This window comes from Uloborus diversus, chromosome 7, assembly GCF_026930045.1.
Source record: "Uloborus diversus isolate 005 chromosome 7, Udiv.v.3.1, whole genome shotgun sequence".
Classification (NCBI taxonomy): Eukaryota; Metazoa; Arthropoda; class Arachnida; order Araneae; family Uloboridae; genus Uloborus; species Uloborus diversus.
The window spans coordinates 12,212,380-12,227,546 of NC_072737.1; the positions used below are offsets into that span (position 1 = coordinate 12,212,380).

Here is a 15,167-nt window from a genome sequence, read left to right on the forward strand (position 1 = left end):
AAGAAACATGTTTTGGATTCCATATTATACTTGCTCGCAACTTAAGTTGACTATGACGTCACGACGAGCGGAAGAAAAAACGAGTTAACAGATAAAACCTCACACTTACTAGCGAATAAGAGGACAGCGCCACCTGTCTATGAGCTGCTATTGGCTGGTGCAATTGATTCAAGTGGATAAAATGCTCCGCACTACTTCGCTGGTAAAATTGAAAATATTCAACAGTTGACTGATATTATGACTAAAAAATGTTACGTATGCGCCGGTTTAACTAACTGGTCTGATTTCTAAAGCAAAGAGTAATTTCACCCGAATATTGGACAAGGCTCTAGGAACTATTTCCTTCGCTTGGCCGTAGCTCATTTCTCCATTGTCAAGTAAGCTTGCAGTTGAGTATAATAATAGAGAAATGTTGGAATTCTATGTTTTTTGGTGCTTTACTTTTAGCGGAAACCAAATCAATACACTTATACAAGAATCTTAAGTACAATAAATGACAAAACTGCCAAAAAAAAAGAAGAAAAAGAAAGATTTGCAGTTACTGTGCTTTACCTTCCTACAGCTGTATATGATGTCTTTATTCATTTCACAAACATTGTGATCTTAATGAAGTGTTATTTCTTTTCTTCCCAGAAGGTTTCTGTCGATTTTGATTGGAATTCTTAAAGCAAATTCATGATGTCAGTGTGAACCTTTTTTGCTGTATGGACTGAAATGTCAAGTATAGTTTCATTTTAAAACATATGAAAATTTCTTAGTTTTCTGGTGAAATTTCTTTCAAATGGTGCTCAAAATATAATTTATCAGAAGCTCTGCACTTGCTGCAAGCTTGGATGTTACCAAGAAATATGAATAGTATTTTGGGATATAGGAAGGGAAATAAATTTCTCTGACCCTGCAAGAAAAAGCATCACTGGTAAAGAAAACCAACTGAACTACTTTCATCTTTGATTCTGGTAAAACACTTACTTGTAAAGAAACTTCTCGGGAAGAAATAGTAGAGAGAAAGAGAGAGTTCAATTCAAGAAACCACAACCATTTTTACTGGTGGAGGTGTTGGAAGTGTGTCCGTAAATATTGTAGCAAGGATTTTACTATTCCTTCATCTTCAAAATCACATTCAAATACTCATCTATGATAAAGGAGAAGACTCGGAGTAGTCGAATTCATATCTGAGTATTGTGACACATATTTCGCCAAAATGGGAAGCTTGAGTCGACGGGCAAGGACACAGGCAAGAGAAAAAAAATTCACTTGCGAACTGTGCTCCAAACGTTTCTCTATTTATCCAAACCTGCTTGTGCATTTGAGAACTCATACCAAAGAAAAGCCCTACGGTTGTGATTTTTGTGCTAAAGCATTCTCGACTATGAATAGTCTAAAACTTCATAGTCGACTTCATACCGGCGAGAAGCCGTATGCTTGTGATTACTGTCCTAGGTTGTTTACTCAGCGTGGTTCCTTCTTTAAACACTTAAAGACGCATACGAATGAAGCAAAAGACAAGCCTTATTCCTGTCAGTATTGTAGTAAAACTTTTACCCAGTTAAGAAATCAGAAACTGCATTTAAAAACTCACACCAAGGAAGACCTCCACCACTGTGAGCATTGCGATAGACCGTTTATTTCCGCCGATGGACTGAAGCGCCATTTGATTGTCCACACGGGAATGGGGAAACAATATCCGTGCAGCTACTGTGGGAAGAAGTTCCTCCGCGCTATGGAAGCGAGAATCCACGAGAAGATCCACGACGTTTCGAAGTGGATTCATGTTTGCAAATACTGCGACAAGTCGTTCTACCAGAGTCACGCTCTCAAAAGTCACTTGAGAACGCACACCAAAGAGAAGCCCTACACGTGTCAGATCTGCAACGTTCAGGTCTCCAACTTGCGATCGCACTTGCTGACGCATACGAAAGAGAAACCGCACTCTTGTGAGCACTGCGGAAGATCCTTTGCTGTAAAAGGGACCTTAATCGACCACGTAAGGACCCATACGGGGGAAAGGCCATTCGCTTGCGATGACTGTAAAAAGACATTTGCGACCAAAGGTAACCTCCGGGTGCATAAGAAGACCCATGCAGAGAAGTCATACTCGTGTGAGCATTGTAAAAAATCCTTTGCTACCAAAAGTAACCTTAGGTGTCACGTAATGTGGCACACTAAGAAATACCCTTATCATTGCGATTACTGCAACCAAGGGTATGCTAACCCATCAAGTTTAAAACTACACTTAACTATTCATACTGGAGAAAAGCCGTTTCCTTGTGAAATTTGTGGCCGTGCGTTTGCTTCGAAAAACTACTTAAAGCTGCATGAAAGTGTACATAAGGAGAAGATATTTACTTGTGAAACTTGTAAGATGGGATTCAGTCGTGTTGCTTCTCTTAAAAGTCATCTGTTACTTCATACTGGAGTCAAGCCATTCTCTTGCGACTACTGTGAAAAGAAATTCTATCGCAATGAACATTTGAAATCCCATCTGTTGGTACATACTGGGGAGAAGCGTTTTGCCTGTGAGATTTGTGGTAAAGCGTTTGGTCGCAAGTCGGAGGTAAATCTGCACCGAAAAATTCATAGCGAAGACAAACCTTATAGCTGTGAATTTTGCAAAGCATCGTTTCGTTGGTTGACAGGGTTAAAATCGCATATGAGAAAACATACTAAAGAAAAGCCCTACGTTTGTGAGCGTTGCGGAAACTCCTTTGGGCACTCTGGCGGTCTCAGGGATCATATGAAATTGCATACTAAAGAGAAGCCTTATGTGTGTGAACACTGCGAAAAAGCCTTTGCCCTGAGAGATTATCTCAAGGCACATGTTAGGAACGTGCATTCTAAGGAGAAACCTTACTCGTGTGAACATTGTGAAAAATCCTTCTCTCGACCGAGCTATCTCAAGTTGCACCTAAGGGTGCACACTAAAAAAGAAAAACTCTACACGTGTGAGTATTGCAAAAACTCCTTTGCTTACTCGAGTTATCTCAAGATGCATATGAAGTTGCATGCTGCAGAGAAGCCCTATGTGTGTGAATATTGTAAAAAGGCCTTTCCTCGAATGAGTTATCTTAAGTCGCATCTAAAAGTGCATACTAAAGAGAAACCTTATGCGTGTGACTATTGTGAAAAGTCCTTTTCTCAGTCGAATAGTCTCAAGCTGCATGCAAGAGTACATACTAAAAAGAAACCCTATCAGAAACCAAAGTCCATACTAAATTGAAGCATCTTGATGTGAAAAAGTAGATGAAAAAGGAATCTACTAGATATTCTGCTAGAACTAGTGGATGTATCTGTTTCCATTTGGAAATCAGATCTTTAAATTTCCATGAAACTGAAAAAATGCCATCAAGGCTCATGCCAAGTAGATACCATGTTAAAGTTCATGATTTTCTGTCTTTATAGAAATGATTGAGATGAAAACCAATCTTTATTTGAGTGGTACGATACAAAAGTTCGGGGACAAGTTGTATAATACCTTACTCTGAATAGTTCACATCACCGAAGCACACCCACCTTCAAAATACTTGCCTTGAACAACTATGTACTTCAACTTTTGAAAGCACTCTTGGAAGCCATTTTTCACAACCTCCTGTTAGGCCTTCTGCGATGCAGCTTTGATTTCATCTGACGAAAGAAAGCGGCATCCCTGCAAAAGATTTTTTTTTTCTGCTGGGAATAGGTAAAAGTCACATGGGGCTAAGTCTGTCTAAGTTGCCTATAGACATTTACCTATTCTCAGCAGAAAAAAAAACTTTTGCCGGGATGCTGCTTTCTTTTATCAGAGGAAGTTGAAGCTGCATCTTAGGAGGTCTTACGGAGATTGCGAAAAATGGTTTCCAGGAGTGCTTCCAAAAGTAATACTAACGTTGGCAGAAGTGAAGAATCTCTCAAGGTTGGTTTTTTGCAGGTGCTTCAGCGATGTGAACTAAGTAAGGTTTTATACAACTTGCCCCCGAACTTTTTGATCGTACTAAGTAAAAAAAAAAAAGGTTTGCTGTCTGTAGGTAGAATTAAATTAATCATTTAAAGCAAGGAGCTAATTTTTTTCTACTTTCAAAAAACGCATAAAAAGTATTTTATGCGTTTTTAAGTATTGTTTGCTTTTGCATTAAAGTATAGCCATATAATTTTCATTGTTGGATTTTTTCTAAGTATATAATAAGAGAGTTCAAATTATTTATAGTCTTGGCCATTTCTGTCAGAATTCACCTGTGAAATAGACTTGTATTAGGTTGTTTGCTTAACCAAGATTGTTTAAAAAAACTGATGAAAGTCTTTATGGTCTGAGACCCTTAAAGCTGGACGTTGTGGAAGGTCATTTAGTTATCGAGACTTTCAAGGAAACCATGAAACTCTTTGTTGGACAAGAACCTCAGATGTGAATGCTGAGGAAAGTCATTTAGTTACCGTGTTACCCCACATCAGCAGGAAGTAAGTGACCAAGAAATTCGAATTATACGGCATGCGGGATAATTCAGGGCTAATTTTGCAACAAAAGAAAAAAAAAGTAGATTGAAAAAATTTGTTTGTTTAACCGAGAGTACAAATATTTCGAGAAACGAGATTTAATTAGTATGTGGTTGTTATTAATACAAATCATTCATTATGTATTATGATGCCCATAAAATGATTGACTCAGAAGCAATCATAGCAGTTGTTATTCATTTTTTGATTTTTTTCAATAAATTGTTGAAAATTCCTTTTAGAGAGGTAAATTTATTTTCTATTCATTGCATGGCCATATTAAATTCTTCATGTAATTGAATTATTTTTATTTTAGAACGGCAAATGTTTGCTGTATTTTACATTGATTTTTCATAAACTTATTCATAATTAAATAGATTTTTCTGATCATAAGAATAAAAATTACATTGTTAATTAATATTTTAACAAAACTTAACCATTCATTAATAAAAATAAGGTAACACTAAGAGCTCACATTTTTTAAGTCAAAAATATGTTTATTATATTAAATTCTATGCATTTTTCTGACCTCTTTTTCTCCGCCATGCCTGAAAAGACCAAACAAGGATTATTAAAAACCTTGTAAAATCTGAATTTTGGGGCATGGCAGCCAATGACGGGCGGATACAGACTACAATTAAGGGGGGGGGAGGTTTGTCCTGTGCCAGCCAGACTTGCAACCTGCGGTGTGCTGCTTCACTTTTCCAACTCTACGGTTAATTGGTGTGGAGTCAGACTTCCACTGTACACACATGCCACAAGGACCTGTGTATAGGGTGGGCAGCCATACACAACACAACACATTCACACAAAGAAAGGACAAGTGAGTAAAAGTACATCCATGCCCAAGCCGGGATTTGAACCCGGAACCTCCCCATCACAGCCAGACTGCTCTGACCACTAGAAAAAGTGGCCGCCATAAGGCACCTATTGTTGGGACAAACCTAACCTGGCAGCGTTGTGAAGGCTATCAAGATCGTAATCAGAGCATTACGACGACGCCAGGTTAGGTTTGCCACAACTATAGTAGGGCCGATCAATTTCATAAGCAATGAAAACAAGTGGTATTTCAAATATTTTCTTTCAAAAAATATTAATGAATTGAAAAGACAACTGAAATTATTCACATTTCATTCATAAAGTATTTGAATGCAGTAGGAATAGTAGATATTGTTAATATTATGGGATCAAATTGCTTAGATCTAGTAATGACCCTCTCCCAAAACAGAAGTTGTATCTACTCTATTTATTCATATGTTTGAAATATATAAAATGTCACAAAAAACTCGAGTGTGTCCAAAACGTTTTACTCGGGGTCCATATAGCATAGGGAGGTGAGCCGAGCCAACCATTCAACAATATTTTAGTTCAGATGGTCTAGTTAAGGCTAACTTGAATCCCCTCCTGCCTTCGTTTTTTTTTCCAACCTAGTGTCCTAGCGACAGCACCGAAAATTTTAATGTCATCATTATTTTAGTTGGGATTTATAGTTTACAGTATGAGATAAAGAAATTTTACTTTATCTCATGCAAATTTATATCTTGATTTTTTTTTTTTTTTTTGGAATTTTATTTATTGGTTCATTAGCTACAAGATGCAGAATATTAGAATTTAACTAGAAATTAAACACTCCAAAAAATGTTATGCTTAACCCCATCCGAAAGTAAGAAAAATTGAGGGGGAATTGAGCTTAGGGGGGAGGGTACATCTGGTGGTAATTTTATATTCGTAGTCGCTAGTAACATTGCTCTTTAGCTCTGTTCTTAAATTGAATTTAGCCTAGGAGTTTTTGCTATGAGAAAATTAGAAAAATTGCAGCTTGTGCAAAAAAGATAACTTTTTCAAATGACATAAAATGTTAAGCAGTGTGTTAAATCTTTCATTCTCTCAATAAGCAATTTATATGAGATTTTAACTTAAAGATTAATTTCCAAAAAAACTAAATCGAAATTTTAAAAGAAAAAAGGTTGTGACAGGGCAAACCTTGGATGTTCGAAGCGATTTTGTACCAGATTTCAAAGTTGTAGGCAGGATTGCCAGACGTCCTGGATTTCAAGGGACAGCCCCGCATTTTGAAAAATAGTCCCGCGTTCCGGGGAACATCCATACGGGACCACTAAAAGTCCCGTATTTGGGGTAATAACAGTATTTTACAAAACGAGACATTATTTTAAGGGGGAAAAATACAAAACGTGTGAAATAAAGAGTAATAAGAAATCCATGTGGCCGCAGTGCAAAAATTGTTGTCGTTTTTGATATGGTTTATATGTTTTTGTTTTGGAGGCAGACCATGAGACTTACTCATTCAGATTTCCCCATTGGCTGATGTGGCATTAAAAAACAAGTTTTGCTCTACGATTCCTTGCATTACTATTTCAGATAAGGTAGTCATATTTAACTAGAAAATTTTTGATTGCACCATTTCCTTTATAGCAAACGCAAGTAAAAAGCTAATTAGCACCTGCTCCTAACAACGTCGATATGTATACTGAACATCGTTCTATTGCTTGCTTTATTCTCTGAAATAGAGTTCCTTCAAAATTGTGTTTACTCATAAACATACTGAGAGGAATCTCCCAAAATCTCTAAAAATATGGTTGTTTATCTCCCCTTAAAAATACACCATTACCGGTAATTGCACTCAATCTCAAGAAATCCCCCCCCCCCCTTTCACTCCTAGAAACCTGTCCCGTATTTCCATCTCTGAAATCTGGCAACCCTAATTGTAGGTGCTAGGGGGCCCCTAAAGGTGGAACAATTGCAAAATGGAATAGGCGGCAAGGTTATTTTGGCTCATTCCTTTTATGTAGAAAAACTAAAAATACACTCACAAATGCGTAAAAAATACGTTGTTTCCTGAATTTCGAGAGGAGGGGATTAAACTCCTTCCTTATAGTCCAGATTCAGCACTGTCCCCCCCCCCCCCCGTTTTGGTAAAGGGAACATGGTGGTATAAGATCCCTATTAGAGGCTCTGTGTACAAACATAGCAAGGACCGATCTAAAGGGAGAGGGCCCTCCCAAAACCTTGGGATTGTAGGAATTTTCAAGAAGAAAAAAAAAGAAAAGAATAATTTGAGAAAAAAAAAGAAATTTAACACATGAGGCAATGTGAGGCAAAAGGGATGTATAAGTCGACGTTTCAAAGTTTTGAGTAAAATGCCAATATAACCCCTCTTTCGCTTGTCTAAAATCGGGCTAAATGGCCTCTTTTTTGGGGCTTTAATTACAAGTGATTTCACATAAGAACCTCCTCCAACCTCCGGTCAATATCGTGAACATGGCTTTAAAATTGGGTTTTTGGAGGCGCCCGAATCTTCCATCCCTTTAACACGCCCAAAATAGCTAGGAATTGGGATTTTAGAGCCTCAAAGGCAAAATACAGTGTGTCAATAAATGATGGACCCAATTTTAAAAAATCATATTTTCAAAAGTTCTCGACGGAATAAAATAATTAATGCGTAACATTAAGGAGAAAAGTACCAAGTTTTTACTGTAAAAGGTGACAATTATTTCGATATGCTGGAAATTTGGTTGTTTCCGCAACTGCTTGAGGACAGTCCCGATCTTATCTTCCAACAAGATGGAGCATCTCCTCATTGGTCTTTGTTGTTTCGTAGTTACTTAAACAATGTGCTTCCACACAGATGGATAAGTCGTGCGGGTGACGGTGATTTAACGTTATTCACTTGGCCACCAAGATCTCCAGACTTAACCCCATGCGATTTCGTTCTATGGGGTTACGTGAAAGACCGTGTTTTTGTACAGCCAATGCCGAAAACGCTCCCAGAATTGAAACTCATTTCTAATCTAAAGATTTATAAATTTACTCTGTTTTTTATTTTTATATTAAAACTTTGCAAAAAAAAAAAAAAAAAAAAAACTTGAAGATGGGGTAGAGGCAGTGGTTTATCGGAAAAATCGAAGATTCAGCGCTGTTTGAGAAACATCCTAAGCAATTGTTCAAAAATTTCGTATGGTCCTTCCATCGGCCGTCACTGAACATAGCAGTACTGCTGTTATTACATTATACTTTTAAATTCCCTAATTATATCTACGAAACATCAGTTCCTTTAGAGCAAATATTTTTAAGTTGTAAATATTACTTTCAATTTTTGTAACAAGTTACAAATGTTAGCATATACTATCAAACGCGCTATATTTAAAATTTCCTTTAAACTCGTGTATTTTTACATTATTTTCATGAACGGAATAACTGTTAAATATTTAAAGTTATAAATAATGTTGCTGCATTCTTCAGGTCCTTAATTTTTTTAATAGGTCCTTTAAAAGTCCTTATTTTTGTTTATCCAAGCGAGTATACGAATTCTTGCGACAATCGACCTCACTCCTTGTGGCATGCAAGCATCTGTCAGTCTGTTGTCCACTATGGAAGTAATATCGACTAATTGCAAAATTGTTTTTTGCAGAATCCATACACTATGGGAAACAAACTGAAGCGCTTTTTGCACTTAACGCCTCAATTTTGAAAGCCTAAATCAAGTGCTGCTGTATTGTATAATTTAGTAAATACAGTGTAGAACCTCCATTGAGGGACACCTCTATTAAAGGGACATTTTTTCTGGTCCCAGTCCCTTTGAATACGGACTTTCATGTATTTACCTCTAATTAAGGAACACTCTGTTTAAGAGACAGTCACAAAGTAAAAAATAATGTATAAGCGCTTAAGAAATAGTGAATTTACTGAAATTCAAGATTCACGTTTCCTGTAAAAATTAATGGAGGTAAGTTTGACAAAAACATTCTTGAAGGAAACAAGTAATGTATAGTAAAAAAAACTTGCTGAAATTAACATGCATGATTTGCCCTCTCAACAATTTATCACATTAATTGTAATTCACATAGTATTACAATGTAAATAACATAAAGTAAAGCAAATACGTGTAATGAATTACTTCAAAATTATTTCTGTATGCTACAAAACTTTGCCATTACAAAATTTTTGATTAAATTTTAATTAATAAAATAATATAAACTTAGATAGTTGAATAATTATGATATTATACTACTAATTACACGGCATGCATCAATTCATCTGCCTCCGAGTCCCCTTAAGTGTCCTTCATTGCTTGCGTTCGACGAACCTCATCGGTCGACCGGTGAGTAACCGATTACTAACCGCAGCGTTTTTGAGAGCTACCGGTTCAAGTAACCGGTGATCAACCAAAAGCGTTCGATGAAGCCTTGGTTCTTGAACAACCGGTTAGTAACCACAGTCGTCATTGCTGTCACATGATTAAGCAACCGGGAGCTACCGGTCGTGCTCGTCGAACATAAGCATTGAAAGGTTCTACTGTACATTTTAATGATAAACGAAGAGGAGAGACTAATAGCCCAGAGCTTTGCTCATTTGATATGTAGATCCGCTGAAAGTAATATAACTTTGTTTATAGCGTTGCGTTGTTTACGTTGAAAAATTTTAAAAGAATCTTTGGTGCTTCAAAATGTGATAATTTCTGCCATTAAAGAGTTCTGAATGAAAATTTCATTTTTTCTGTTAAATGATTGGGGCTGAAAAATGTTTGTTTAAATGCTGCCGAAGAATAACATTTTTTATTGCTTAACAAAAGCCGTTTGAAGAGGATTGGTGACTGAACTTTCAAGTGACTCTAAATCCTATCAAAACAAGTAAGTTTTAATCTGAGCCGAATTTAGCGCCATGCCACCTCTAGGCAGATTTGAAATCTGCCGCCCCCTCTCTCCCCGCCTAAAATTAGAGGCAACTTACCCTGTCTTTTAATTATTAACTAAAGTCTCTTAAATTGTGTTTGCGAAATTTTAGAAGTCAAGCTTATAAAAAATTATGAGGTCTCATTGCTAGTCTATGGTAAATTGTTAAAAAATTCATAATACTATTTTAAATAATACTTAAAATGTGTATATTTATCTATTATTTAAAATAAATAAATTGTCAATTTTATTTTCTCATAGCCCTGCAGTTTTATGACATTTGTTTTCTTTCATTCTTCGAAGTCATTTCTTTTTATGATAACAGGGAGGAGTTATTGTAAAAAGGTGTGCAGAAAAACATGAATTAGACCTTTTAGACCAGTATGCAATGTTTAATTTCAGAAAAAAAGGTGCTGAAGCCAAAAGACAGCACTTTTTCTTTCAGAATAAATCAACCAATCATTGCCAGTTGTTTCGCTATTCATCACCTTTTGCCTCAAAACACATTTTGATAGACTGATGAAAAAGTAAATTACATTCTGAATAAATTCTCTCACTTCTTTGGAAATTACTAGAGTAATTTTGATCAAAACCGTGTTTGGAAATCAAAGCTTTAGTTTTGTTTTAACAACTTTAAAGTTGGATATTTGTTCATCTCTGAACTTCAATGTTTACTGCATTAACAATTTTGTCATAGCTCTCCTTTGATTTTTTTTTTTTAAAACCTGACTTCAATTTAAATTTTTTCTGACTAATCTAACTAATCTAAACTTTTTTATATTAATTTTTTAATGGAACCTTGTAAAGTTGACCAATGTGCAACACCCTTGGAGCAGGGGCGGATGCAGAAAAATCTTTTGGAGGGGGCACAGGAAATTGAACCCCCCCCCCCCCACCGCCACCTTCGATGTTTCATAACAAAGTTTTAATGACTTTATTTTTAAATGTGTGCGTTTTTTAATTTATTTAACTTTTTTTTTTTCTTAGGATTCCTTCAGGTCAATGAATCTACCTTTAAGTACGTGAATATTATGCGCAAATATACTTTGAATGTGGATGGAAAACATCTTTGTCGTTTCAAGCCATTTAAATACTAAACCCAATACAAGGTCACCGAGATGCTAGACAATGAGCGGCTTTACTTAGGAACATTGTCATAATGATTATAACATGAGGTCAAGGTTATTAAATAAACCCATACCTCACTTGATTTTTTTTTAAACTAATTTATAAAGAAAATCATAACTTCCTAACATATAAGTTTTAGTGAAGAATTCAGAAACTATTTCTGTGTGAATTTCAAATCTGTTGCTGATTTGTTCTTAAAGCCATGATACAGTTGAGATAACATATTGATACTACTTGCCATTTCCATTAAAAATAATGGTTTTTCCAAGAAACTACCATATGATTTCTTTCATTTTGCATCTTTTATAACCTGAAAAAGAAATCTAATATTTTGCAAATAGGTTCTTGGATCAAAATGACTCTTTTAGGTGGACCTACACATTAAAAAAAAAAGTTAGTTATTTATTCCTACAAAGAAAAATTAGTGAACGAATCACGACAATACAGTCCCTTAAATTCGAAACCAGCGAGTTAAATGTATTCTGCAACTCTGGGCCTCTGACTCCAGGAATACTTCTTTAGCAAACAAATATGCTTTCATCCTAAATATGCTGTGTGTGTTTTGTGTTCTTTTTATTAACTATGTAAAAAAAAGTACAAAATAAAGGTCAATTAAAAAGCATTAAATAAAATAGTGAAATAAATTCATACTTAAGGGGGGGCATGCCCTCCCCCCCAAATTCGCTACTGCCATGGGGCACGTTGGACCACATAACTCAACCAACATTTGTTATAATTTTAGTGATAAATACAGTCGGATCCGGCTACAACGCGAGTTTTTCATGAGTAATGAATTTTTTATTGTGTAATATTTTGGAAATGAGTGGTGAAGCATTAGAATGGGCTTCATTGAAACTAAATATTGGTTTCGTGAATGGAAACCAATCTGAGATTTCAGCCCTTTAGCATCATTGAAAGTAGGAGTTCACACACTGTATTAGTCAAACAACGCTTTCCTTTAGTTAGGGATGCCCATTACCCCCACAAGTTTAATAGTGCAAATCCACCCCCCCCCCCTTTCCAAAAAAAATCTCAACCCTCTTTCCTTTTTTAATTTTTTAGCTCTCCTTTTTTTTTAAATTTATTGATTATTATTATTTTATTAGAAAAGTTCTGTACTATGCCAATGACATACCTACACACGCAGACACACAAACTAAATACATAAATGAAATAAAATGTAAATAGAAAAAATAAATAATTTAAATTAAAAATACAGCAAATAAATTTACATAAATAAGTTTTAAAATTTAAAAAATCCTCCTAAAAATTTAGATGGCGCACTTTGTGCCGTAATCCCCCCCCCCTCTTTGTAGGCACCCCTGTTTATGCAAATGACTGCTTCGATTCTTAACTTTTTTTTTTCATTCTACATTGAATGTTGATGAAATAGAAAGGCTCCTAAAACGCCCTTTTTCATCTAAAGTTGGCCAAAGTAGAAAAAAAGACCGAGTTTCTGACCATTAGAGAAAAGGTCAAGATTTTTGATCTGCTTCAACAATTAAAAAGTTCTTCTAAGGTAGCACGATTATTGGATATGAGTGAATCTTCGATACGTACAATTTAAAGTCATGAAAAGGAAATCCGTAAGAGTTCAGAACTTAATACTGAATACTTTTTAATACTGAAGCTTGCAGAGTAGTGTCTGAGAAAAATAAAAACATCGTGAAAATGGAAGCTGTTCTTTCATTGTGGCTTTAAGAGGCTAGAAAGAGGGGTGTTCCCACACTGCATATACCATCATCTTCATCATTTAAAAAATTATAATTAAGTTTACGATACCTACTGTTCAGTGCTATTATAATGCAGACATGTACTTAATGTAAGTACCGTATTGTTTTAATTCATGCCTCTCATTGGTCATTGATTTTGTGCATCATAACAGTAGTTTATGCTAAACAATAATGCTTTTTCTAAAATACGATAAGAAGTCGGTTCATTATAAAAGATACTGTAATGTATAGTTAAGGAATGGTTTGAAACAATTTAAGGGATGTTAACAAATGTCTGAAATAATTGGATATGCTTATAAAAAATTTCTAAAGATACGTTATTCCACAACGCTAAATTTCAACTTGCGCGAAGGGTCTTGAACACATCCCTCGCGTAAGTCGGGATCCGACTGTACTATCAAACGTTGTAATTCCCTCATTCTCTTTTGTGTGTAGAGTAAAAATTATAAAGTTTAAGGATCAATATAACATATTAAATTGATTTTAATTGATAAATAATCTTTAATTAAAAACAGCAATAAGCATTCACCTTTAGTACGCAATTATTTTTTTTTAATTAAAAAAAGAATCAATTATTATTGTTTGCGCTCACTCATATTAGTTTTCTTCAACTCCCCATCGTTTTGTGCAATTTCATCTGTTTTCGAAATTCCAACAGAGTCGAAAGTTTTTACTCTCGTAAACTGCCCACTTTTGAACCACTTTTGTGGATCACATTATAAAAGTTTGGTTTGTTTTCTAAAAACGCTTTTTGTAAGGTTTTTTTGAAATCGCCCATTCTTGTACAGTAGATCTTCGAATTTCAGGAAATTCGGAAAATCCCGTGATGGTCTAAAATTAGACTTGAAACAAAGGAAAAATCACTAACTACAATTCAAAAGCTAAGTTAGTTTTTCAATAACAGCTACTTTTTAGCAATTCTTTGAATATAATGTCTGTGCAGACTGCAGAGTTATCCTCGACTAATTTATTACCATGCTTGAAAAATATTTAAATTTTAAGAGATGACTGAAATTAAATGCTGTTCAATCATTAAAGAAAGAAAAGAAAAGATATCGCTAGGGGGAGGTGAGGCATGTTGGTCCGATTTTTTTTTCCTTAATCATTTTTTTTATCTTACCAAAAAATTTAATGGACAGTTCGATTTTCTGCAATAAGTTTCATTTGCTACAGATTTTTTTTTGGAAATGTTGAGTTGATAAACTTTTTTTGTATTAAGTTTTTAATGGAACCTCGTAAAGTGAATCAACGTGCCTCATGGGTGGGGCACGTTGGACTGCGTAACTCAACCAACATTTTTGTAATTTTAGTGATAAACACTATGAAACCTGTTGCAATTACCTTATTCTCTTTTGTCTGTAGAGTGAAAAATATAAAGTTTAAGGATCAATATAACATATTAAATTGTTTTTAAATACTAAATCATCTTTAACTAAAAACAGCAATAAGCTTTCACCATTAGTTCACAATAATTTTTTTCGAATCAACAAAAAATCAATCTTTGAATATTTATGAGGCAATTAATGCAGATTAAAGTATACTAAAGATATGTTAAATAATATCTGGGACTTTTAATATCTAGCACTTTTATATAAGTGCTACTTCCATAGCTTTGGAAGTATTATTAGCAGAATTATTCGCTAATAATTACATTACTTAAGATAAATCCAATTGAAACTATTTATTAAAATGTCAATTAATTAAATAATTGAAATTGATAAGTCATTTGTTAAAATTAGTTAGCAAAAATTTTATATTTCATTGTAAATTAAATATTGTCAGTTTATAAAATTAACATTAAACTAAAAGTTATCCCGCACAAAGTTTCCAAACATGAATAGAAAAAATACCATCACATAATCGTTCCCTCGAACATCATGTCTGATGTTTTTGAAATGAGTGATATAATTCCTATTAATAAAAAGTTTACAATAAAAGAAAATCGGAAAACGGAAACTGTTCTTGGGATTACTTGGAAAATGCAGGTGATGATTTAATAAAATGTTAAATGAATAACTAATTAGAAAAATTGCATTGATTTAAGAAAAAAAAAAAAACTTTGTAGCAAATTTGTGTTACATAAAAAAAAAGCTTACAAATTTATTAATCTGTAATTTATCTCTAAAGCTTTGCTGGTTACTTTGCATTAATTGGA

At 34.6% G+C, this 15,167-nt stretch overlaps 1 protein-coding gene across 1 annotated transcript; it reads left to right on the forward strand.

Annotated features, from left to right (window-relative positions):
• The first annotated feature begins 1,720 nt into the window (after positions 1-1,720).
• Positions 1,721-3,217, forward strand: LOC129226251 (zinc finger protein 271-like). Its single transcript, XM_054860852.1, has one exon. The coding sequence runs from the start codon at positions 1,721-1,723 to the stop codon at positions 3,215-3,217; it is 1,497 nt and encodes a 498-aa protein (XP_054716827.1).
• Positions 3,218-15,167: the final 11,950 nt, after the last annotated feature.